The sequence below is a fragment of the Nomascus leucogenys genome, chromosome 15 (assembly GCF_006542625.1).
Source record: "Nomascus leucogenys isolate Asia chromosome 15, Asia_NLE_v1, whole genome shotgun sequence".
Lineage (NCBI taxonomy): Eukaryota > Metazoa > Chordata > Mammalia > Primates > Hylobatidae > Nomascus > Nomascus leucogenys.
The window spans coordinates 52,298,331-52,325,801 of NC_044395.1; the positions used below are offsets into that span (position 1 = coordinate 52,298,331).

The 27,471-nt window shown below is 36.4% G+C and overlaps 1 protein-coding gene across 17 annotated transcripts in view; it reads left to right on the top strand.

Moving 5' to 3' along the window:
* Window positions 1–27,471, top strand: part of DLG2 (discs large MAGUK scaffold protein 2) — a 2,190,999-nt gene that overhangs the window by 1,318,845 nt on the left and 844,683 nt on the right. The window contains exon 1 of one of the 17 annotated variants that reach the window (XM_004090601.2): window positions 6,760–7,274. The exons of the other annotated variants lie outside the window; for them this stretch is intronic. Coding sequence (XP_004090649.1) covers window positions 6,954–7,274 — 321 coding nt within the window. The 5' untranslated portion in view covers window positions 6,760–6,953. Of the gene's footprint in view, window positions 1–6,759; window positions 7,275–27,471 lie in introns of those variants that run through there. 17 annotated transcript variants of the gene reach the window in all.

A 27,471-nucleotide genomic window follows, 5' to 3' on the forward strand; every position in this document is an offset into this window, starting at 1 on the left:
CAGGAAACAGAAACAAAAATAGACAAGTGGTGCTACCTCAGACTAAAACACTTCTACAGAGCAAAAGAAACAATAAAGAGAGTGAAAAGGCAACCTATACAATGGGATAAAATATTTGCAAAGTATATACTTGATAAGAGCTTAATATCCAAAATACATAAGGTACTCCTACAACTCAATAGCCAAAAAACAAATAATCTGATTAAAAATGGGAAGGATCTGAGTGATATTTTTCCAAAGAAGATACACAAATAGCCATTTGGTATATGAAAAGATGCTCAACCTCACCAATCATCTTGGAAACGTGAATTTAAATCACAATGAGGTATCACCTCACACCTGTTAGAATGGCCATTATCAAAAAAAAAATAAAAAAAGGAAAAAAGAAAGCAAAAAAAATGTTGTTGAGGATGTGGAGAAATTGGAAATCCTGTGCACTGTTTTGGGAAATGTATAATGGTACGGTTGCTATGGGAAACAGTATGCAGTTTCCTCAAAAATTGAAAAATAGAGCTACCATATAATTTAACAATACCACTTTTGAGTATTTATTCAAAAGAATTGAAATCAAGATCTGGAAAATAGATTTGTACTCTCATGTTCATTGAGCATTATTCACAATAGACAAGAGGTAGAAACAACCTAAATGTCCACTGATGAATGAATGGATAAACAAAATATACTATGTATATACAACAGAATATTATTCAACCATAAAAAAGAAGGCAACCCTATCATATGCTACAACAAGGGTGAATCCTAGAGACAATATGCTAAGTGGAATAGTCTGTAGAAGGACAAATATGGTATTATGCTGCTTATAAGAAGTATCTGAACTAGTCAAACTCAAAGAAATAGAAAGTGGAATGGTGATTGTTAGGGGCTGGGGGAGGAGGAAATGGGGTTTTGTTGTTCAATGGGTGTAGACTTTTAATCATGCATGGTGAAAAAGTGGCAGAGATCTGCTTTACAATCTGGTGTTTATAGTTAAAAGCACTATATTGGACACTTAAAAATTTAAGAGAGTAGATCTTATGTTTTTTGGTTTTTACCACAACTTAAAAAAAAAAGCTAAAGAAAATACTTGCTATGGATAATAATTGTTTAATATTTTTTAAATTTGTGACTTGATTAGAGGAGATATTTCCATGCCTTTATATTCTTTGATGCACACTTTTATTATCTTCTGAAATTATTGGCTGGGCGTGGTGGCTCACACCTGTAATCTCAGCATTTTGAGAGGCCAAGACAGGTAGATCACTTGAGATCAGCAGTTCGAGACCAGCCTGGCCAACATGGTGAAACCCTCTCTCTGCTACAAATACACAAATTAGCTGGGTGTGGTGGTGCATGCCTGTAATCCCAGCTACTCGGGATGCTGAGGCAAGAGAATTTCTGGAACCTGGGATGTGGAGGTTGCAGTGAGCTGAGATTTTGCCACTGCACTTCAGCCTGGGCAACAGAGTAAGACTGTCTCAAAAAAAAAATCTTGTGAATTTATTATGACTTTTGGCTTATATTATTTTAAAATTAATATGACTTTAGAGTTTAGGATTCTCTTCATGTTTTACCACTAACTGGCTTTTGACTTAGGGAATTGCTCCCTCTTTTGTACTATCTAGCTATAAAGGGAGAACTCTTGAAAAAGCTTGAGAGAAATGCACAGCTGCCAGGAAGTGCAGATTTTACGAATTAATATCTTGCTAAAATAAACAGAAGCTGCTTCAGCTTCAGTGCTAAGACCACTAGGAAATTTCTTTGAAAAATGAGTTCATACACTTATGACACTCAGCCACACTAAATGTTCCACTAAAGTGCTGACTATAGGAACACACTGCCATTTTGTTTTTAAAATCAAAATGCTTATTTATTGATTTTACACTGAGAAGTAGAACACAGACCAGAATACCTATATTGATGTGATCACTGAAAGATACTTTTGTCTTCTTCCATGTTTGATTTATTTCAATTAGGGTTAAACACTTGGTGCTGAGTTCAAAGGATGCAGTTGCAAATAAGAGAGCTCTCTCATTGCCCTACTAGCAACCACTTACTTTCTGTTTGGGGAAAAGGGTACAAACTAAGTTATAGTGTAATTCTTGTTTTAAATACAATTTTGTTAAGTGTTGTAATTAAGAAGCACAGGTGCTAAGTGAATGTTTAATGGAAAGATGACATGAGCTATCCTGGAAGGTGACCCAGTGTTCAGGGAATGCTTTCTTGAGGAGGTGATGATATGCAAGTTGAACTCCAAAGGACAGGGAGGACACCAGAATTTCTGAGTAAAAGAGATCTGGATGGCAATCTGGTTGGAAGTAAAGACTAGAAGCTTTATTCTGGAGCTGTGTTGCATAGTAAGCCCACTTCTTTTTAGATTATACCGTATGTTTATTTAGGGTGGCTTTGGGGGAGTTGCCTCTTGATGCAGCCTACAGAAGGGTGAGTAGGAATTAATTATGTGAAAGTATGAAGTGGAGAAAAGAACATCCTCCGTGGCCACAAGGTAGGATTGAGCGCAAGTATTCGAGGCCTGTATGGTTGGAGGACAGAGCAAGAGTGTGAGGCACAGACAAGACTGGTAAAAAGCCACAGAGGCCCGATCATATGGGGCATGATTAAAGACCATCCAAACTACTTTAAAGATTATACTATCTATGAGGATAAAGAGTCCCAGAAAATGACATTTAACTGACAGGTATCAAGGATAAAGGACCTGATCATAACTGCATTTTAGGAATTACTCTGGGTGCTGTGTGAGACAGAATTAGAGCAAGGGTGTATGCGAGGGACCAGTTAGAAAGCTGTTTCACCAGTTCTACACAGAAATGATGCTGGGTTAGATATCACAGTGGTCATCATGGTGATTGAAAGAAATAGATAAATGTTAAAGATATTTACACAGACAAGTATACAAATACTGTAGAGCATGACTTAATATGCCAAGGGGATCTGAAAAGCTTACAGAAGTGACATTAGTTTGATCTTGAAGGATGAGAACAAATTTCTGGTAGAAGTATAGTTTAGCGCTTAGATTCAATTGCAAGAATATGCAAATTTTAAGTGATTATTACCTTTTTACTAGTGTTTCTTTCAGAATCTTTAAGAAATGTTACATCATTAGTGTTCTGATTTCTGTAATTGTGTTACTAAGTACATTAGAATATAATAAATTTTCATTTCCTGAATACCATTTTATAATTTAGACTTGTAATTAATTCAGATTAACCCCTTCCCCATCAACACTCACCCAAATCCTACTATGCTAGTTACAATTTGGGACATTTTAAAAGTTTTTTCTACTTTCTATTAAATCATATGTTTTGGTTAAATCTTTGCATCGATTAAGCATGTTTTCTTCCACACTAAATTCCTGCTCGTTTTTGTCTCACAGAAGTTATGACTAAATTAGTTTAAATATTTTGGAAATAATTTTAGAGTCTAAAATACTTTATGTATTCCTGGCTTTCTTATTTTGAAGGAAATGTGCTTGGATCTGGAGATTGTCTAGGCCAAAGGTTATTAGATATAGAAGAATGCTGATTTCTTCGCATTTATGAATCTCTAGTTTTTGCAATCATAGGAATAGACTGTACACACTTTTCAAAGCATTTTATGATTATTCGGTGTATTACTTGTGGCTGAAAAGGATGTCTGTTACCAGTCACTCTTTAGCAAGCACTTAGCTCTCCTTTTATTGTTAATATTTTTATTTCCCATATGCATAAGATGCCTGATGGAAATTTTATCTGGAAAAAGATTCTGTATCATGTTTTAGTGCAGTACAATATATTTATCCATGTTTGCTATTTTTTATTAAACAAATCAAGCTAGGATATTAGTCTTAAACCCTTGCTTTGAAACTAGTGATTGTTCTATGAAGTCAGTGCCAGGTCAAAGAAAGTTCAATAAGTTATATCTCATCTAGGCATTGCCATGTGCACCATCTGCCCATGTTAAATCACAGTGATAAATAGGATGTGTACTTGTGCATAGCTAATTCTTGTTTGGCCAGAATTTCATGTCATCTCATGGTCATTACAATTGTCCAATTATAGTTGATCAAATTGGATTACCATTAATTAGTGACTCTGTCTTATAGTACAGAGGGCTAGTTGAACATATTTATCTGTTTAAGTGGGCTGTCCTCAGAAAGCCAAATGTCATGTTTGAAAAGAAAAGTCTTGTTTGTGGGGAGGGAAAGATAGGAGTATGGAATTACTTTACATGTACTAAACTGAAGGAGTGATTTCAATATAGTCTTTTAGTAAGCTTAATAAAAGTTTGCTTTAGCCTTAAAGATCTTTTAAGCAAAATAACATTAGTTATGCAATGGATGCTATTTATTTAACTACAAAGAAATGACATGCTAAGTTATGAAAATAGAAATTCTGTGGCCCTTGTGATGGGAAGAAATTGCTCATTCTGAACAACCCATTCATAACCGATTTAAGTCCCTGTGAAGATTTGCAATATCTTGAGTAGTGTCAAGCCAGAAAATTGTTTCTGCCTTGCTGCAAGCTGCACACACCATTACAAAACTGTGATGGATGCACACTGACTTATGTCTATGTAGATTGATTCTTATACTTGAGAGGCAAATGGGTGAGAACCGGACATGTGTTCCCTGAAGATGCCATTGGGCCTTTGTGCAATGACATCTGCCTAAAAAACTAGAGAAGCATCTATGGTTAGATAAGATTGGAGACAGCCAAACTTATCACTTTCTGACATTCTCATTTGAGAGTGATGGCATTGGCATATCACATCAAATCCTACTGTACAGCCATGCATCATGGTTATACCAGAAAAGCCTAAAGTTCTCTAGGGCTTTATTTGATCCAACAGTTCTTTCAGGTATAATCTATTAATCTAGAATAAAAAGGGGGGAGGGAGGGAAAGAGAGAGAGAGAGAGAAATAATTTTCTCCCTTGTCCTCACTGTCTTCAGGTATTGATTTTAACTTCTTGATCTTCTTTAATAAGGCAAAAACTATTAATGCCTTTGTTATTTCTGCCCAACAGTTCAAGTTTCATATATTTTTGACAAATTTCCTTAACAAGAATACCTCAATACCAGAACTAAAGTTAACTTTAAAGGAATAGTTTATGTTTCTAGAACATTGCTGAATTAAATATTATTATTTTAAAAATGTGTATCAACTCCTTCATTTCTCTTTTACCTTCCTTCTATGCTTCCACCCAACCATCCATTCATCCATCAAACATATGTATGTATTTATTGCCTGTTATGTGGTGGACAGTATGAAAGGTGCTTAGAGAAAAATGGCCAATAACATAGACCAGAACCTGCCCTCTCAACTTACATATCCGGCCATTGTTATTGAACAAACATGTTTTGAATACCTTCTGTGGTGGGAACAATGCTAATATCAGCCCCTTGTGCAGAATTTGGAAAGGTACCCTTATATGGAGATACATGGAAAAAGAAGATCCTACTTCTTACTTTCAAAATTTTTAAGTTTAACAGTGACTTATCCAGGGAGTCTTAGTGTTCAAATGTAGAACTTGCTATGATCTCAGCCCTTGCAATTAGCATCTTGCCAGCTCAGGCAAAAATCAGGCCTCTACTGCCCCAGCACCTGGTCAAGCCACTGAGAAGTTTGATTTGATGGCCTCTGATGGTCTACAGATAAAGTAATTATTTCATAGGATTATATAATCTTTGTTAGGTCCTGCATGGATGGTAACTGGCTTCACAATCAAACCAAAATTATTTCCTCAGTAATGTGTGATAAGGATAGACATTTTGGAAATGGATGTGGAAAGTTTCAAACAGAATAAAAATTATTAGTGTTGTGGCAATTAGCCTTTCACTTCACTGAAAATACTATGTATGGATTCAGCAAGCATGCTAAAATTTACACAAAAATCCTCTTTGGAAGGCAATTGCTTTAAGTTGGAAAAAATTAGCTCATTTTTCAGTGAAAGAATTTGAAAATTCTGTCTTTGGAAGCCAAAATACTGTATGGCAGAGTTGGATGCATCTTTCACTTTAAAACGCAGACTCTCTCTGTGGTGAATGTATTTGTTGTGGTAAAGTATTTGAAAGGAAACCCTCAGAATAATTTGGGGTAAGGAAAAATACTGTTTTAAAATAAGCCCAACCCATCAGTTTTAAACCTTGAAAATTGCCTTGCTTTGAATAAGAAAGAATTAATAATTGTGTATAGCATAAAAAATATATGTTTGGATTAAAATGCATAATCGTGATTTAAACTTCCAAATTTTAAGGGACTCTAGTATAATGGTGTGACCTCGATGATTTTTCCAAATGAATTTATGTTCTTCAGAGTTAATGTTGATGATCTTATACAGTTACTTCATGATTGGGTCTGTGTCTTGGCAAATCTCTCTCTAGATAAGTGATTCCTGTAAATGTTGAAAATTCCTTTACAGGTTAACTTTCCCATCATTTTTTATTGCTTATGCTATAAAGTTTAAGCCTAGATGCATCCTTTCTGGAAAGAAGGGTCCTGCTAATCTCATAAGAATCTCATAATAAGTTCTCTTTCCTAAGGTTTGTATTTTGTGTGGGGATCGGCAAGGAAAGGGAAAAGCCAGAATGCCAAACAGCAAAGAGTTATTCTTTACTGTAGGGCTCCATCCAAAAAGGGTTTGTAACACAGTGTACAGTCTTGTAGCCCAGCTGTGTGGAGCATTGATTGCTTCTGCCTAGAGCAGGGATACTGTCAAGTTGCTCTGTGAGTTGAGTCATCTATTGACAAAGAGCTACCAGCCCGCAGATAATGCTGTGCGGAGCTGCTCTCGCTGCTCCCACTGCTCCCACGATGCACTGCTTATAGCAGCTGTCAAAGATACTGAGGGATCCTCGGTGGAAAAAAGACTTTTACAACTGCCTGGAAGAAAGGGGTGTGAGGGAGGAGACATTTCTGTGCACAGCAGACCAAAGGAAAGAGTAGGCATCAGTGCAGTATGAATGCATACCTCACCAAGCAACACAGCTGCAGCCGGGGGTCCGATGGGATGGATGCCGGCAGGAGCGCGCCCACCCTGATCAGGGATGCCCACTGCGCTTGTGGCTGGCAGAGGAACTCTCAGGGGCTCGGGTACAGTTCTCAGACCATGCCCTCCTCAGGACCAGGGGGCCCAGCTTCAAACAGGACCGGGGGGTCCAGCTTCAACAGGACCTTGTGGGACAGTGTGCGGAAAAGCCCCCACAAGACGAGCACCAAGGGCAAAGGGACTTGTGGGGAGCATTGTACCTGCCCACATGGTTGGTTCAGCCCAGCACAGGTGAGCCTTTTCCTTATGACTTTCCCTTGAGTATCTGAAGAAAGTGAGAGCAAGTTGTTTAAGGTTAGAAAGGCTTGGAAACTTTGCAGAGTACCATGGGTATGCCTGTATGTAAAATATTAGGCCAAGAAAAACCTGTCATTTTCACACATGTTTGTGGGCTCATACCTCTGGTGGCCTGTGAAAGTCTAGGGATGCTGTGCTCAGTTTATTTCACTGACTTTTCACCAAGTTCAACTTCTCTAGTCCTCAGGTTATATTATTTTTTATCATAGTCTTTTAGCAGCCCTTTTACTTCTAATCATTTTTAACTTTTGTTCTGTCCTGCCTATTTATTATTATTATTTTAAAGAGCAGAGAAAAAATAAATTTTAACTAAACTTTCCATCTCTTTAAAGGCAAAAGAATATTTGTTTCTTTAGCTATAGAAAACAGTGATTTGAAGTATGCTATTCTAATTTTACTCTTATAATACTGTATGCCTTTTCAGTTATGGAGAAGAACAATTATTTACACTAAATAATTAATTTTACAAAGAAAAGGAATAATTAAGAGCAAAATAGAGGATGGTTAAACTTAGAATAAAAGAATTAAGCACTTAATTTATTCATGGAGAAGCAATAAGTTTATATTAACATCTATAGCTCTCTTTCTTCTATAATGCATTTCTAAAGCAGATGTGCAGATACCTTTAATTTGATTCCTAGGTTATTCTAGCCCCCAGACTACTATCATTGTATCAGAAATAAAATTGGCTCATTTTTTTCTCTCTTCATTTAAAGGAGAGAAAATAACTTCCTGCAAATGCTGTAAAATGTAAATAAAATGTACCTGTAGTCACTGTCATAAATACGGAACAATGACTGTTCTTTAATATGTATTGAAAAGAAGAAAAGCTGTATTTGCAGAAAAATTCAATCTCAATTTCATTATGATTTTAGCATAGTGGAGAAGTAGATATTGATCATGAATAAAATGTTATGGTGACAGGTGCAGAGAATATTTTAATTTTAATAATAGTTTTTAAAAAGTACTTCCAAGAATGTCATTTATCACTGGTCCTAATAATATAGTTACATATGCATAGCCATATATATGGCTTTTGATTGATTTGCATGGAATTATAAGCTTTGCTTAGAGAGATAGAGCATCTCAGCCTCTTGATTTAAATCAAAAATATATTATCATTTTATTATTAAGCTGGTTTGGCTTAAAATGGAGCTTGACATGTAGAAATGCAGTTATTATTTAAAGTTCACATGAATTCTAAACTGAATAAAAAGTCTTAACAATTGTGAACACTCTATATACTCTTTAACAAATACATTCATTTAAATGTCTTTAGCTTATATCTCTGTATTGATTACATTAAATTCTCAAGGCTCACATAGGCTAGGAAGACAAGCCTACTTAATAGCATCTAGCTTATGGTTGTTGCACAGAGCAGAGAAAGCAAACTTGCTTTATTGTTGCAATTATTTTAATCCAAGATGTAATATACTTTGTATTTCGTAAATGGTAATTTCCCAAACCCAAATGTCTAATACTAGGTTATAATAAGTAAACTCTAAAAATGTTTGTATATTTTTCATCAACTGAGGGAAACTTTTTAGCTGCTTAGTTTTTAACAATGCCTCCTACTTGCCTGAAACTTACAGCCATTTAATGCTTTCAAGGATTGAAATAGACTGTATACTGATAATTAGAGATCCAGTGACATATAAGAAGGCAACAAATTGAGGTAGCCACCATCTCTCCTTATTCTTTTGCATAAGCATTTCTATACATTTTCCCTCCCATTCACATGTACTGTATTATTGGCTGGGACTAATAGTGATCCACAAATACTGGAGCTATGAAACCATATCTTTTAGGATTTTCAATGTTTTAACACTCTTCACTTACTAGACCCTTCCACCCTTTACCATTTCAGTCCTATAAAAGTGCTATGCTAAATTGATTAATCCGTCTTCACCAATGCTTGAGAACTTTCAAATACATTATGTTAAATAATTTCAATTGTCTCTACACATATATACACACAGACTTTAATATATATATTCAAATGTCTCACTATACCTAACTACTTATTTATATTAATATATTTTATGTATATATAAGTATATATATGCATATATATGCACACATATAAAAATTAGAGTTCTATATTATTCCAATTTTTCTGTCCTAGAGTATATCAGCTTGTTCTTCCAAAGAATGCTGCATTCTATCCATATAAATTATTTTTTCATGTAAATTTTATTTCCTTTACTTCTAGTAGGTCCTCAAAACTACTGATATATGTATATTTATAGATCTGTTTCCATTTATATATGCATCCATAGCATATATCTAATATCTAAATTATATAGAGATGTGTAAGTACTATACACTTGGGTATATTATCACAAAAATAAGAGCATGCGTGTACCTATATGTGTTCATGTGTCCACTAAAACTAAGGCTGTTTTGAGAATTTCATGATACTACTTTTTACCCCTTAAATTAACTGGGAATATCCTGTGAAATATTATAAAACCTAAAACTGGAGGCTAATGATACTAAACATTAGAATCCTTGATAAAGCATAAAGAAGAATAGTGCATGTTTTAAAATAGTTCAGGGACTCACATGTGGTACAGAACGTGCCTGAGGGTTGTTAAGCATCTGGGAGCTTGGATCTTGCCCTCAGAGATATTTGCAGTATTACGTGGAAATCAGCAGTGTGATTTCCAGCTGCTATAACAGAGGGCCATAGTAATGACTTGAGCTCCTCCCAAGGCTCTTTTCCAAACTCCTGTTATTTGGGGTACTGTGTACTAACAGGACTCTGTCATTATGTTGTTCCTCAGCAGGTCTGAAAATCAACTTCTGTCATTCTCAAATAAGTTTTCATTCCATTTGGATCTGTAGAATTAATATAACCATAATCATAGGTAAGGAAATGGAAAATTATAGTGCCCAAAAGTGAGTTCCAAAATGTACATCTAGGATGTTAGTGTCAGCCTTGGGAAGAAACATGTCCATCATTGTTTATGAGGCATTTCTTCCCAATGCAGACTAATCTAGGGAAGCAGCACAGAACAGTGGAGACTCAGAGACGAAAGTTTTGTGCATTTGTCTTTCTTCCTTTCCTTTTGTATCCTATCTCTCCTTTCTTTCTTTCTTTCTTTCTTTCTTTCTTTCTTTCTTTCTTTCTTTCTTTCTTTCTTTCTTTCTTTTCTTTTTCTTTTCTTTCTCTTTCTTTCTCTTTCTCTTTCTTTCTCTCTTTCTCTTTCCTTTCTTTTCTCCTTCCTTCCTTCCTTCCTTCCTTCCTTCCTTCCTTCCTTCCTTCCTTCCTTCCTTCCTCTCTCTCTTTCTTTCTTTCTTTGACTATCATGTACTGAGTGCCTACTATGTACTATTCTGTCAGGCCTTGAGTGTATAATATTATAGTAAACAGGCTGGGTGCGGTGACTCACGCCTGTAATCCCAGCACTTGGGAGGCAGAGGCAGGTGGATCACTAGAGGCCAGGAGTTCAAGACCAGCCTGGCCAACATAGTGAAACCCTGTCCCTACTAAAAATACAAAAATTAGCCAGCGTGGTGGTACAGACCATAGTCCCAGCTACTCAGGAGGCTGAGGCATGAGAATTGCTTGAACTCAGGAGGTAGAGGTTGCAGTGAGTCAAGATGGTGCCACTGCACTCCAGTCTGAGCTACAGAGTGAGACTTGGTTTCAAACAAACAAAAAAAAATAGAAAAAGAAAAAAAAAAAAGAAAAAAATTGGCTGAGTGCAGTGACTCACGCCTGTAGTCCCAGCACTTTGGGAGCCGAGGCGGGTGGATCAGGAGGTCAAGACATCGAGACCATCCTGGCCAACATGGTGAAACCCCGTCTCTACTAAAAATACAAAAAAATTAGCCGGGCATGGTGGCGGGCACCTGTAGTCCCAGCTACTGGGGAGGCTGAGGCAGGAGAATCGCTTGAACCCAGGAGGTGGAGGTTACAGTGAGCTGAGATCGCGCCATTGCACTTCAGCCTGGTGACAGAGCAAGACTCCATCTCGAAAATAATAATACTACTACTAATAATAAAAATAAAATAAAATTGTAAATAAAGTAGATATCTCTCCTACTACTGTGGAGCTTACAGTCTATAATGGCCTATAAATTTTAGCAAATGATATACCATGTATACCATGATATACAAATAATTATATCATCGTAAGTCACAACTTAGAAGTGAAGCAAAATTTCAGAGAGTGCTGCAGATACCACAATGAATGCATATTCAGGATACAGAGGAACCACAGAGAAGTAAAAAAAATTGAGATACTTGAACAAAAATACTGCATCTCTTTAAACTTTAAAGATTTTCTGGATTTTTTTGTTTTGTTTTGTTTGTTTGTTTGTTTTTGAGATGCAGTCTCGCACTGGTCCTGGAGTGCCGTGGTGCCACCTCATTTCACTTCAACCTCTGCCTTCCACGTTCAAGGAATTCTTCTGCCTCAGTCTCCTGAGTGGCTGGGACTGCAGGCACGCACCACCATGCCTGGCTACTTTCATTTTTTTTTCTTTTTTTTTTCTTTTTTTTTGTATTTTTATTAGAGATGGGATTTCACCATATTGGCCAGTCTGGTCTTGAACTCCTGACCCGTGATCTGCCCCCCTCAGCCTCCCAAAGTGTTGGGATTACAAGCGTGAGCCACCGCACCCGGCCAAGATTTTCTGTTTTATAAAATGAGGATATAAATAACAACTACCTCAGAGAGTTGTGGTGGTGAATGATTAACAAAATGTTAGCATAGTGCTTTCATATGGTAGAGGCTCAATTAATATTTAAGGAATAAACGAATGAGTAAACATTGGCTATTACTAACCTATTTCTTAATACATTATTTTGATTGGGAAGAGAAGAGAAATGAATCAGTGAGGGCTTCATAGAGGTAGTGATACTTTGACGGAATTAAATTGAATTAAAAATGTTGTATGTGTTTGTTAAGCAGATAAAAAGATAAATTTTTGAGCAGAAATGAAAAATACAGAAAAGCATGTAACACCTTGGTGCCTGTGCACACCGTTCAAATTATTTGCCCGGAACATTGAGCCCTGGAGAGTAGGTTCATTAAAAGAGATGCCTGGAGAGGAGGGTGGGGCCTGGTCAGAGAGAGCCAGGTGGGCCTTAATGAGGACTTCATAAAGTCTGAGTGCCTGCTCTGCCACTCTCTATGTGTTAATGCTTCATCATCAGTTAACCCTTTGAGCCTCAGTTTCTCTGTTTGTAAGACAGCTGGTTTTCTAGATGAACACCCAAATCTCATCCAGTACTAATAGTATGTGACTGTGTCAACTGATACTTATTAATTATTGGGAAGCACTTTGGAAATGATTTATGCTTAAAAGCCAGACAACCTCAAATCTGAATTTGCTAGCTCTGTGTGACTTTATTTGCTTAACCTCTCTAAGCCTCATTTTTTCCTCTGTAAAACTTGGGATAATAAATTCATGTTGCAGAGAAATGTTATAAGAATTGAAAATACTGTATATAAAAACCCCAGTATGGCACTTAAAACACAATTACTCAGTAAATGGTATTTATTATATTAATGATATCTAAAGTATGTTTTTTAACCTGAAGAACTTACTGTCCAGCAAATTCATCATTCGTATTGTGCTATTTCATTAGAATTTATGGATTTTCCACTGAATTTTTTGATGTCTTCCTTATAATGATGAAGGCTAGGCTAGGCAACTGTCCAGAAACTTTTGGCATAGTACCACATGATGCTGATACTGAGGTGACATTATGTCCTTCAAGGTTCTCAGCAATTTACAACTATGCATGCTAGAAAAAAAAATCATGTAAAATATAATTGTGTTGATGAGGTGGCATTCCCATAAGCTTGTATTTAGAGGTAAGGAAATGCTGAAAGATTTCCTCAGCAAAATTCTGCAAGAAGAACTGTATTCGAAATATTTAGCCAAGCTCTGTAAATCTCCCCTCACAGTTCCTTTGCAGCAACTCCAGAACTAGCAGTTTGGAGCAACTTGAGTGCAGAGGACTTTTTAGTCTAAGAAGTAGGGTTGCCCTAGGATGAAATCTTAGGCTCAGTTTATGCTCAGCCAGAAAGATCTGACAGCTTGTTTTAACTCAGCACCTGCTTCAACTTACTCCTCTTAGAAAGACAGCCCCTTACCAAGGAAGAATAAGACTTTCTTGTCTCTGGGAAATAGCAGCTGCCCCCCAGGTAAGGGAAACAGAAGAGAGCAAGTGATAACACAGAAGGAATTAAAATTGTAAGCATTCCTGTGGCGGATGTGAAGCCATTTGGTCAACACTCCTGGCACCCATATTGCTGGATGCTGACATAAGCAGAGCATTCTCTCTAGGGCAGGGCAAGGAGAGGCCAAGCACACAGAATGGGAAAGAAAAGAACAAAAATGACAATATTTATTGCATACTCACCATGCTCACAATGTGTGAGACACTGTGCTAGGAAATGACATTAGTCATTTACTTTAATTTTCCCAATAACACTAAGAGTGATGTTATCTCCATTTCGAAGATGTAAATGGAACCTACGAGTAATGCTTATGATCACACCACTGATAAGGGCAGAATGCATTTCACATGCAGGTGTGTATGAGTTCCTTATTCTCTCCACCTCATCTTGCAAAAATAAGACCTTTTGAAGTACCCTGGGAGGTAAAATACCCTATGGAGACCTCTATAAATCTCTAATTTAACAGAAATTTCCTTAAGGCATTGGGATATTCTACATGGTTGGGAGTACTGGCATTCCCCTGCAGAATCCTGGATTCCCCTAGCCTACTTTATTTTCTGGTCTCAGGAACCCTGAGTGAGTTGGGTCCCTGAAGATCCCTTCCCTCCTTTATTATGGTTAAGAACTATGTAGATCTGAAGCAGCTGGAGTTGATTCCCACAGCACTTAATACCAGAATAAGATGCTTGCTATGTAACTTGTAAATTGAATTCAAGTTTGCAACATTTGTGGTATTTGGGAACCACCTATTGTAAATTTAATATAAATACAAAATAAAAGTGCAGAGAGACACTGTCTATAGTACAACAGCATCATCTCACATTGCTGAGTGTGAATCTCATACAAACGTTCTATCTCCCTATGTATCCGTCATGCCAAGAATCAAATCTCTGATACCACTTTCTTCATTGTCCATCCTCTTTTTCTGATATTATTTGATCTGTTACAAGTGTAGCCTCACCTGGTTTTATTCTCCTCCATTCTCTACTTTGTTCCATTCTTTTTGTTTCCTAAAGGCATCTAGATGTTTTGTAGTTATGTCAGAACTGTATGGAATCTTCGTAGTCACCTAGTACATTTTCTAAAGGAGAAACTGTACCCTAGAAAAGTTAAGAGAATTGCTCAAGGTCATTTCTGTTTGTGACAGAGTTGGTCCATGTCCTTAAACTAGGAATTGAGTTTTCCTTTTACTGTTATAAGTTGCCCTCCCTCTCCTAGCCCTTCTGTGCTCATGTGTAGAGTCATTATTGTCAGATAATTATGAGGCATGCAATTTATTGATAATTAAGTGTTGGACATTATACAGAAAGTTACATAAACCTATTTTTTTACTCAGAATTTAGACCAGTGATTCTCAAGGACAGACGGAGAGAGGAGAGCCCCTAGAAATTATTTTTTAATGTTTTTCTTCCAACTTTGATTTTAGGCTCAGGCAGGTATATGTGCAGGTTTGTTACATGAGTAAATTGTATGTTCCTGGGGTTTGGTGTACAAATTACTTCATTACCCTGGTAGTAATATAATATTCAATAGGTAGTTTTTCATTCCTCACTTTCTTCCCACCATCCACCTTCAAGTAAGCCCTGGTGCCTATTGTTCCCCTTTGTGTTCATGAGTACTCAATATTTAGCTCCCATTTATAAGTGACGACATGCAATATTTGATTTTATGTTCCTGTGTTAATTTGCTTAGGATAATGACCTCCAGCTGCATCTACGTTGCTGCAAAGGACATAATTTCATTCTGTTTTATGGCCGCATAGTATTCCATGTTATCAATGTACACATTTTCTTTATCCATTCTACCATTGGTGGACACCTAGGTTGATTCCATGTCTTTGCTATTGTGAAAAGTGCTGCAAAGAACATACACGTGCATGTGTCGTTATAGTAGAATAATTTATATTCCTTCAGATATATACTCAGTAATGGGTTTGTTGGGTTGAATAGTAGTTCTTTTTTAAGTTCTTTGAGAAATTTCCAATCTGTTTTCCAAAGTGGCTGAACTAATTTGCACTCCCACTGAAGTGTATAAACATTCCCTTTTCTCAACAAGCTCACCAACATCTGTTATTTTTTGACTTTTTTTTTTTTTTTTTGAGACGGAGTCTCGCTCTTTCTGGAGCGAGAGTGCAGTGGCGCTATTCTCGGCTCACTGCAAGCTCCGCCTCCTGGGTTCACGCCATTCTCCTGCCTCAGCCTCCCGAGTAGCTGGGACTACAGGCACCCGCCTCCGCGCCCGGCTAATTTTTTGTATTTTCAGTAGAGACGGGGTTTCACCGTGTTAGCCAGGATGGTCTCGATCTCCTGACCTCATGATCCACCCACCTCGGCCTCCCTTTTTCACTTTTTAATAGTCATTCTGACTGGTGAGAAAGCACTTTGGAAGAGCAGAGAGGTACTTAAGTGTTGTTAAAGATTGGAAGTGATACTGGGATTTAGGGGAAGAGGGCCAGGGATGCTAGACATCCTGTGCAGAGTGGTCCTGCCCCACAAATAATTGCCCCATGTACTGCGCAGTTTTTAACATTCCACTAGGCAGTCATGAAGATTAACGAAAAAAGTTTATTATTATCTAAGAGTAAAATCAAACTCAATTTTACAAACAAGTTTTTTGCAAGGATTCAATAATTATTACATTTTCTGAGACTATAACTCCGCGAAAATCAAGGGACCATTATACTTTGTTCTGTTAGCAATTTTGTCAGTTGTTCCCCATTTTGGAAGACCACATCCTTAAAACATAATGCTGATTTTGGTATTGGCACACCTCTTCTGCATCAATCTATGTGTATAGATTTCATCTGCAAATATGCAAGTAAAGAGATTTGAGACTCCTTTTAATAGATTTGGAACCAAATATTTTAATTTTTTGGTTCAAGTTTTATTTTATTTTTAATTGACAAATAATAATTGTATATATTTATGGGGTCCTATGTGATGTTTCAATACATGTATACATTGTGAAATAATTAAATCAGAGTAATTAACATGTCAGTCATCTCCAGCACTTATTATTTCTTTGTGGTCATGTGAGAAAAACATTTGAAATCTATTATTTTAACTATTTTAAAGTATACAAAACATTATCATTAACCTTAGTCCCTAGTGGACAGAAAAGGAGTGATGTTGGTCAAAAGATCTAGAATCAAATATTTTAACTTGATAGAAACATAAAATACAGGGATCTCACCAAATTTCATTAATAAAGTTGTTTTTAAAATATTTTATTTGATTGCCATACCATACATTAATCTTTAAAGCACTTTAAAGCATAATAAGAAATCTATTTGTGCAAATTACCTGACATCATCAAGTCAGATAATAAACCTCTAGAGTTTTCTGTTTTTTTCAGTATTACTCTGATATTGTGTCAAATCTCAAACTCATATCAAAACTCCACTTTCCTATAAGCCCTTAGGTTTCAGAGTTTATATCTATCATTCCTCATTATCTATCAAAGGATAGAATTTTAGAGTGCCTGAAATCAAATATATGCCTTCAAATGAGAAGGAATTCCAAACAGGAATAGGTAGGTAGATAGATAGATAGAGAGATAGATAGATAGATAGATAGATAGATAGATAGACGGATAACTAGCTAGACGACTGTCTTACTGGCATGCCCTGTTTTGACATTAAACATATCAGTAAGACCCAGTTTATCTGCAAGAATATGATACATTTTTAACTTACTCCTACCATCTGCAATTTTCCTTGTTAAATTACCTATATTTCAACTACTAAAGTTATTTTCTCTGACGTTTTATCAAACACAAATGGTCTGCTATTACTTTTTCTAACACTAATTTTTAACCTAGAATTTATTATATATCTGCTGTTTTATTTTCCTGTACCCTTTGTAAAATATGGTATCTGGTCTTTTTATTCCATCTAAATCCAAATTTATTCTTTATAAATAAATGCAAGCATTTCACTACATCATTACATTGTCTGGCATAGTAGGACTCACAGATTGCCATATTTTCATTTTTGTAGCATCATTATTAAATTACGTTTTTGTGCCAAGACTTATCTGCATTATGGCTGTGGAGAAGAGGAACTATGTGTTCAATGCCTATATGTCTTGCAGGATAACCTGCAATATGTTTTCAACACATTATTTTAATATAAACTACTTTATTTTTATTTCTTCTTTTACTTTGGTAAAGTAAGGCACTACATTTTAAAAAATACATGTAGTCAGTTGTATCATCTATGAATTTTATTTCAGATGAAAAAAGGAGGACATTACAGAACATTATCAAATGGAAAGGTTGAATCTGATGGAATTGAGCCATTAGTTGAGATATTCAATATTGTTTTGTGTACCATTATATCTGTGTGTTTAGCTTGCCTTCCAACTAGTCCAGGAGTCACCAAACTACAGCTACAGGCCAACTCCAGCCTGATACTTCGTTTTGCTTAGAATTATTTTTAATATTGAAGAAAATCAAAAGAATAATATTTCAGACATGAAAATCATGAGTAATTCCAATTATGCTATCTATAAATAAATTTTATTAGAACACAGCTGTGCTTATTTCTTTACATATTGTCTGTAGCTGTTTTTGTGCTGCAATGGCAGAGTTGAATAGTTGTGATAGAAACTGTAAGGCTAGAACGTCAGAAAAATATTTATTATCCAACGTGTTAAAGAAACAAGTTTGCTGACCTCTGCACTAGGTTATCGGCTTTCTGTTTCCCACTTGATGGAATGTCCCTGTCTGCCCAACAAAGCCTATCCATTTAAAAAAAAAAAAAATCTGGATTAAGCACGTCTTCCTCTTTAATCCTTTCATTTGAGCTCTCAAAATTGCTATTTAACATGGGATCCTGCAAAATTAGAGTATTGCCTTACATCGTGGTTAGTTTCCTTCTCAGTCTCCCTGACTAGAGAGTGTGAGATTCCTCATATCCCCAGAATGGAGCCTAACTCACAGTAGCCTAGCTGTTCAATCTTGTGGCCTCTTTGTGACAATTCATATAGCATCATTATTAAATTATGATTTGGGGCCAAGACTTACCTGCATTTATGGCTGTAGAGAAGAGGAACTATGTGTTCAATGCCTGTATGTCTTGCAGGATAACCTGCACAATTTATCACTTTTTACCATAGTTATAGATAAGTATTGACACTTTTCAATATGTTTCTGCTCCATTAACCTGGATTTGCTTAGAGCACGACCTGTCTTATTTACCCGTTTCCCTACTGCTTAGCACATAACAGTAAGTGAATAAAATGTTCTTGATTTCTGAATGAATATTAATACAGAGCCTTGTATACAAAGGCACTCAATCAGTTTGAATTTATTATTATTACTAATTATGCAGGTGTCTTAAGATCAAGAATGACATCTTCTATTCCCACAGTAGCTCAACTTAATAACAAGCATAGTATTTTAAGTTTACACAGATTTACTGTTTTGTTTCCTTTGTTTATTTGTTTTGTTTTTAGTTTAACTCAGATTCTTATTCAATTCTGTGGTGCTATTAAAATATTGTAATCATTGGTTAGAAATTAGATTCCATATTCAAGTAAGTCATACTATTTCAGTGATGAAAGGTAGAGTACTATAGTTTGAGAGGAAATCGGACAAAAATTTTGATCTTACACAGTATCGTAGTTTAACTGAGGAGCGACTTGTTCTCTGTAAGGTTGAAATAATGTCACGAAATACATTTTATAATTAGTTTCTGTATACTCTATTGTAGACTACATGACCTTTTTCTTCATCATTTTCATCATTAAATATAAGTGCTTGGAGTACAGTAGTTAGCACCACTGCATAAAAAATCTATGATTGAACACATTTGCGTTTTATTCTGACAGGCTGCACTATTCAGTTAGCAGTCAACGTTGACTGTTAGAGTTATGGTTATTATAGTTAGTTATCTATGACGTTCATTGTCCAAAGCTCAGTTTATATACTAGTTCTAAAGTTGATTATGTTTACACACTGATTTTTCATTTCTCTAATCTATTTTACTCAATCTCTATAATACTTGTTATCATACTTAATTACAATTTTTAAAATTATGTTTCCAGTTTCAAGTATTGTTTTATTTTATTTTATTTTTTGAGACAGAGTCTCACTCTGTCACCCAGGCTGGAGTGCAGTGGTGCAATCTCAGCTCTGCCCTCCCAGGTTCAAGCATTTCTCCTGCCTCAGCCTTGTGAGTACCTGGAACTACAGGCGCATGCCACCATGGCAGGCTAGTGTGTGTGTGTGTGTGTGTGTGTGTGTGTGTATTTTTTGTTTGTTTTTGGAGTAGAGACAGGTTTTGACCATGTTGGCCAAGCCGGTTTAGAATTCCCGACCTCAAGTGATCCACCTTCCTTGGTGTCCCAAAGTGCTGGGATTTCAAGCATGATCCACCATGCCTGGCCCAAGTTTTATTTTTTAATAAAATAAAAACTAGTAGTTAATCATAAATCCTTTTAGTTTAAAACTGAGTACTTTAGCTACTTAAAAAACAATTTGTATTATTTAGTTTTGGATTAAAATATAATACAAGCTTATGGTAAAAAATAGTATGAATTAAATATTTTTAAAAAATTAAAACTCACCTGTAATTCCACCTAGAATTAACTACAGTTAATGTAGTAACACCTTTTTAGTCCTTTTATCTGTCTCTGTATATGTATCTTCAGTGAAAGATACATACTTTTATTGACACGTGCTCACAGATCTAGCTCAACTTGAGTCTCATTTATATATGTCTGTTAAGTGAGAAGTTAAGAATATAAAACCGTACTGCTTTTTAAAAATTAACATCATATTGTGAACATTTTTCTAAGTTAGCAAAATATTTTTCTTGTTGACATCATTTTTTTAAATTATACTTCTGGGATACATGTGCAAAACGTGCAGGTTTGTTACATAGGTATACGCGTGCCATGGTGGTTTGCTGCACCCATCAACCCATCATCTACATTAACTATTTCTCTTAATGCTATCCCTCCCCTAGCCCCTCAACCCCAGCGGGCCTCCGTGTGTGATGTTCCCCTCCCTGTGTCCACGTGTTCTCATTGTTCAACTCCCACTTATGAGTAAGAACATGTGGTGCTGGGTTTTCTGTTCCTGTGTTGGTTTTCTGAGAATGATGGTTTCCAGTTTCATCCATGTCTCTGCAAAGGATGTGAACTCATCCTTTTTTATGGCTGCATAGTATTCCCTGGTGTATGCGTGCCACATTTTCTTTATCCAGTCTATCATTGATGGGCATTTGGGTTGGTTCCAAGTCTTTGCTATTGTGAATAGTGTTGCAGTAAACATATGTGTGCATGTATCCTTATAGTAGAATGATCTATAATCCTTTGGGTATATACCCAGTAATGGGATTGCTGGGTCAAATGGTATTTCTGGTTCTAGATCCTTGAGGAATTGCCATGCTGTCTTCCAAAATGGTTGTACTAATTTACACTCCCACCAACAGTGTAAAAGTGTTCCTATTTCTCCACATCCTCTCCAGCATCTGTTGTTTCCTGACTGTTTTTTTTTAGTCCCACTCTGTCACCCAGGCTGGAGTGCAGTGGCGTGATCTCGGCTCACTGCAAGCTCTGCCTCCTGGGTTCATGCCCTTCTCCTGCCTGAGCCTCCCGAGTAGCTGGGACTGCAGGGGCCTGCCACCAGGCCCAGCTAATTTTTTTTTTTGTATTTTTAGTAGAGACGGGGTTTCACCATGTTAGCCAGGATGGTCTCGATCTCCTGACCTCGTGATCCGCCCACCACGGCCTCCCAAAGTGCTGGGATTACTGGCGTGAGCCACCACACCGGCCTGTTTCCTGACTTTTTAATGATCGCCATTCTAACTGGCATGAGATGGTATCTCATTGTGGTTTTGATTTGCACTTCTCTAATGACCAGTGATGATGAGCTTTTTTCATGTTTGTTGGCTGCTTGTTGACATCTTTTTAATGACTGCCAAATATTCTTTTTCTACCAAAACCCATAATGTTGGGCATGTAGGTTATCTTTCTTTAGGTTAATATAAACAATAGTGAAGTAAACCTTGGTGTACTAGAACTTTTGACTACACTTCTCGTGAGGATATATTTTTAGAAAAAAGCAATTATTGAGTTAAAGGGTGTGAATTTTTTAAGGTTCATAATATTTACGTAGTCATTCAGTCAATACTCATTCACCAATTCATTATTAAACAGTTAACACAAGACAAAACACTAGGTTAATCAATGGGGATATACTGGAAAATAAGACAGACTGATTATTGGCCCATGGAGCTTAGAGTTAATTGCCAAATTGCTTCTAAAATTATTTGCTTTACCAATTTATGATTCCCCCATTCGAAGAGTGTATGAATATGTCTTTCTGCCTGCACTCTTGAGTTTTTATCTTTCTAAAATCCTTTATTAATTTGATAGGTTAAAAATTGAAGAACATTGCTATAGTAATTTGCTTTTATTTGGTAATGAAAATGAGTACCTTTCCTATGATTGTATCCTCTTATGATGCTCTTATGATGTCTTCTATAATACCTACCACAATAGATTACTATATCCAGTTGGCAATTTAAAACATGCTTAATTTTTTGACTGGAAGGAAGGAAGGAATGAAGGAAGGAAGGAAGAAAAGAAGGAAGGAGGGAAGGAAGGAAACAAATACAAATAGGAAAATAGTTCCTGTTTAAAATTCCTAGTAAGATAAATTTCCACCTATCCTAAATATAGCAGGGTCTTCTTAACCATCGCCATGAGTGATCTATGCACCTGTCTTTCTTGTCACTGAAACCCCTTTCCTTGTGTCTGTTCTCTGGAAGGTAAAGAGCTGAATGTTCTTTTTTTTTCACCCTGATATAGGTGAGCAAGATTGAATTGAATGACATATGAAAAAATAATTCATGCAACAGACAGAAGTAGACAGGCTATCTGCCTCTATCTGTAGACAGTTTGCTGCAGAGTGCAATATGGACATTAAATTGACAGTAAGAGAGCTTGAAGAGGAAAAACAATGCGACTGATCAGATGGGAAAGGGGAATATCATGGAAATTTCCTATTTTAGTATGTTTACATAGGGATATGAATTTTATGAACTTTGAATATAGACATTTAAAGATAAGTTTGAGTCTACGTGTCTTAAAATGTAGGCAGCATCCACCTAAAATCAAAACCATTATATGGTTTTGATTGTATAACATTTTATCTGTTACAAACATGTTATTCTTATACTGCTGATTCTAATATTTAGAATAAAACATACAGATGCAACAACTCTCTTGACTCTTCTCGTCAAAGCTGGGCACCTTCTGGTTGTTCCAAGGAAAAGTGAAAACAGCATACCTGCAGCATGACAGCAGTCTGGTTTCTAGTAGAAGAAACATTATTTTCAAAGGACTGAATGGAATGATAACAGTTAAATAGGTTAAGGACTGTAAGCACGTTGAGGAAAGAGATTCTTTTGAGTTTACAAAACAACCCAACATAATTGGGAGTTCCCTATGGACTTGTTTTTCCAATAACTAAATCAAACGCAAGTATAACAATATAACAATTGACTTTAAGATTCCTACCACTCTTTGCAGTTCACTCAGAGCCTTCAGTCTATTTTCATCATTCTGCTTCTTTCTTACTCTGCGTTGCACTCAAACCTGTTTTACAATTCACTTAGTGTGCCAAGTCAGAAATCAGGAAGCCATCACCGGATCCATTACATTTCTATTCCTAGGGCTCTCATAAATTAATCGATCTCTAATTGATATAGAATTATATCCAGAGTGTTTCAAATATTTTCCCTTTTTACATTTCTGCTCTCCATGCTTGAGTTTTGATGTGTTATCATTCCCATAAACTGTTTGCAATAACCTGTAGCCTCCTAGATCTCTTCAATCCATTATGAATATTGCTGCCAAATTTATCTTAACACTCGGTTCTATTTGTATCACTTACTGATTTAAATGATTTAACAACTTCAAATCATTTAAAGAAGTGCTTCACTTTAAGCGTAATCTGACTTACACTTATGTATTTATGGAAATGTTAATGAGTGGTCTATGTTGGATTAAACATGTTTTAAGCAGTTCTCTATTTTTTATCCTAGGATTTTTCAAAGCTTTTGGGGGCTTATGTCTCCAAGAGACTGGTAAAATATGTGGAACATTTCTTAAATGTGTGTGATAATTAAATCCCTTTTTCACGAACGTTTATTTATGACCATCTCATGGAAAACAGATTGCCAACCACTAGTTTACAAAATAAAACTGGATTCCCTAGCAGAGCATTCAAGGTTGTCTTCAATTTTGCCCCAATCTGCATTTCCCGCTCCATCTCCAACCACTACTATTGTGTTCTGGTCACAGCCAACTGTTCACTGTTCTCTGATTCCCTGAAGCCACCACGCAGTCTCCAGCGAAATCTTTGCTCATGCTTTTTTCTCTCTCTCTCTGTAATGACTCTCTCTACTTCTGTGTTGGATAAAATCTTTCTCATCATTCAAGGATCATTTCTAATGTTATCTTATTTGAGGGCTTCGTTTCTCTGTGCTCCCACCAAATGTAGAAAATACCCCACTTAACACTTAGCATTGCAGTTACTTACAGGTCTGTTTCAACTATCATATTAGAAGCTTTGTGAGAAGACAAAGTATACCTTATTTATTTCTGTAACTTTATTGCCAGGATAGGACCTGAAAATGTTTATGAGTGATTGAAAGGATGGTATCTTTAAAAATTGGTAGAGATGGAACAGTGTTATATTTGGCAAGGCAGGGTCGCAAGGGACTTCTTTAGGTAACACTGTGATTAGGTCTCTGAACTTCACATTCTGTCCTTTTGAAAGCCCAGACAATCATTCTAAGTGTCCAGGGAGATTTGAGGCCAAGAACCTGACTCAGACTAGTTAAAATATACCTTATATCAAGGTATGAAAAAGTCACTGATTTGCAGGAAACATATAATTGTCACATGAATGGAAACACCCATGTTCATAAAATTCATTTGTTTATTCATATGCAAACATATTGATAATAGATAGTATACCAAGAATCCCTGTTCTAGGAACTTGAAAACATAGCAATAAATACAACAGGCATTGTAGTAGAGAAATATGTAAAGTTAACAAGTAGACAAATAAGATTACTTCAGATAGGGGTGTGCTATTAAAAATTAAATTATGGTAATGTGATATGGAGGATAGGCTGGAGAGGTGCTTCTTTGGATAGACATTAAAGTAAGGAAAGTATTAATGAGGAGACAATTGAGTTCCTACTTGAGAGATGAAAGGTGAAAAGGGGGCAACCTTATGACAATTCTTGGGTGGTGTTACAGATAAAAGACTAGCATACGCAAGGACCTCAGGGTTGGAAAAAATTTGACAAGTTATTGTAATAGAAGAAGGCTAGTGTGGACAAGAGAAAGTGTCAAGAAGGCTGAGAATAGAGTTTGGAAGGTTAGGTAAGGCTGGGTCAGGTAGACTGGGGGCATGGAAGGAAGTTGGCATTTTACTCAAAGTTCAGCAAAAAGCCATTGGACTCCTTTAAACAAAGGCATGAGATGATGTAATGTACACAGTGATAATGAGTTTGAGGGAAGGGGCAAGAATGGAAGAAGGGAGACTAGTTAGAATGATATTTTGCAGTACTTGTAACTGAGAGATAATGATGGCTGGACTCAGGTGGCAGCAATGGGGATGGGGATCTATTATAGAGACTGAGGATATATTTTGTATGTAAAACAAAAAGGATGGATTAAATAGTGTGGATTCCTGAGGCAGAATATGACAGTGAGAAGATAAGAAAAATAAAGGAAGCCAAAAATAACTTCCAGGTATTATATATCTCTTCTTGGAGTTAAAACATCTTCAGAAAATTTTAATTGCAGAAACGTTTGAACTCCAATGTTCACACTCCTTCTCATCTAGTAAGTTCCTAGATTTCTAGACAATGCTCGCCTCTCTCACTACCCTTGTTCTTTTCTTTTATTCTTAACCCTTAACCTCCTCCCAAACTTCTGATTATTCAATGTTTCTTCAGACAGGCTAATATATTCATCAATCATGCTGGTCTAGGTTTTTTTTTTTTCAGTTCTTTGAGGTTACCTCACATGGGTGAGTATTGATCTTACGAAGTCAATTATAATTTACCACATTTTAAGTTGGAAATTGGGAGAGTATCTTAAGCCCCCAGATACTGACCACAGGCTGTAGATCATCCCTACCTGATATCTGCTATTGACCCTTTCCCCCCTCTTTAGGTCTTGACCCCTTTCTCTAATACTTTCCTGAAAGGTATTTGGAGTATCTTATTTAAATACAGTGGATGATGAATATCCCAGATTCATTTGGAAAGTTGCTAGAAAGAATTTGCGGGGAATGCTGAGAAGGAAATCATCAATTGACCCTACTGAAAAAATATTTTAGCTTTTTTGAGCATATTATTTCCTCTCTCTCTCTCTCTCTCAAGTTGAAATATGAAATTGTAAGTACAGCTGGGCATGGTAATCCCAGTGACTCAGGAGGGTAAGGTGAGAGGCTTGCTTGAGGCCAGTAGTTGGAGACCAGCCTGAGCAACGTAGTGGGACCCCATCTCTACAAAAAGCAAAATAACATAGCCAGGCGTGGTGGTATACACCTGCAGTTCCAGCAACTCTGGAGGCTGACGCAGGCAAATCCCTTGAGCCCAGGAGTTTGAGGCTGTAGTGAGCCGTGATTGCACCACCACTGCACCCCAGCTTAGGTTACAGGCAAGACCCCAACTCAAAGAGAGAAAAAAATCATAAGTACATCTCTGGAAAACATCTATTGGGTTCATTAAAAACTGCTCCAAATGTGAAGGAGAAACAGGGTAAGAGATTGAGAACATTTACAGTGGAATCCTGTCTGTTTCTCACAATTAAGTTTCAAGTAACAAAATCATATCACAGGCCTGTGTCTGTTGTTCATTCTAAGTATTTTATTTGAAGAGTCGATATTGATTATTTTAATTAAATTCTAAGAGGAATTTGAAAAAAAACAGCCAAACATTTTTCTAAAATTCATTCTTCCTTTAAACTTCAGTTTGATTTTAAGATAGGAATAAACAAGTTGTGTTTTCAGGAATACGTTTCAGCCACTGGGAACAGATATTCTCTTTGCATGTTCCAGACCAATTGACTAAACTGATGTAGAAATTGATAAACCACATTTTGTCATTATCTGAAAATGTCCTCTCATCATGAGATATCTTTATCCAGAGTGGCAGTAGCTTGGCATAATATCCATTATCACATCACTAAAATTACTGTATCATAGAATACCATTATAGTGGCCTTGACAGAGTGCATAGTCTTCTGAACAGATTCTTGTTTCAGTTCTATAAGCTGTGTATTTCAAGGGTCGTGGTTTAATTCAAAGATCAGCAGAAATATTATAGTGGCCGATTATATCAAGTGATCTGACTCCCCCAATGTGAATTCATGTTTGAATTTCACAATTCAGAAGAAAATGAGTGAGTGTGTTGAAATGAAAGGCACAGAACTAGAAACCAGGATTCTAGTATCTGTACTACTCTGGACCCTGAATCACACTAGTGAACTCTCAGAATCTTAGTGTCTACATCTCAACTATAAAATGAGGAAGTTCAAGTAGATAAAAAAAATGATTCATGTTTCACTGTGTCAGCACTGGTTGATTCCTGGTGATTGTCTGGATTATGGTGCTCAGAAGAATGACAAGACTTCATCAAGGCCCCCCAGAAGAGAATACAGTGAAAATTCGTATAGCCATGAATAAGAAAGGAAAAAGTGGCAGCCTGGATGCATAGTTTCTTTTATAGCCCTGGCATTTAATAATGCCATGTGCTTTATGTGACTGCTTTATGTTACTATTATAATTATACTAACAACTACCATCTCTTAAGCATTTCTCATATACTATTAATATTATTTTAACATAACCTCCAAAATAACATAGGGAGATAGGTCATCTCTTCCTCATTTTAT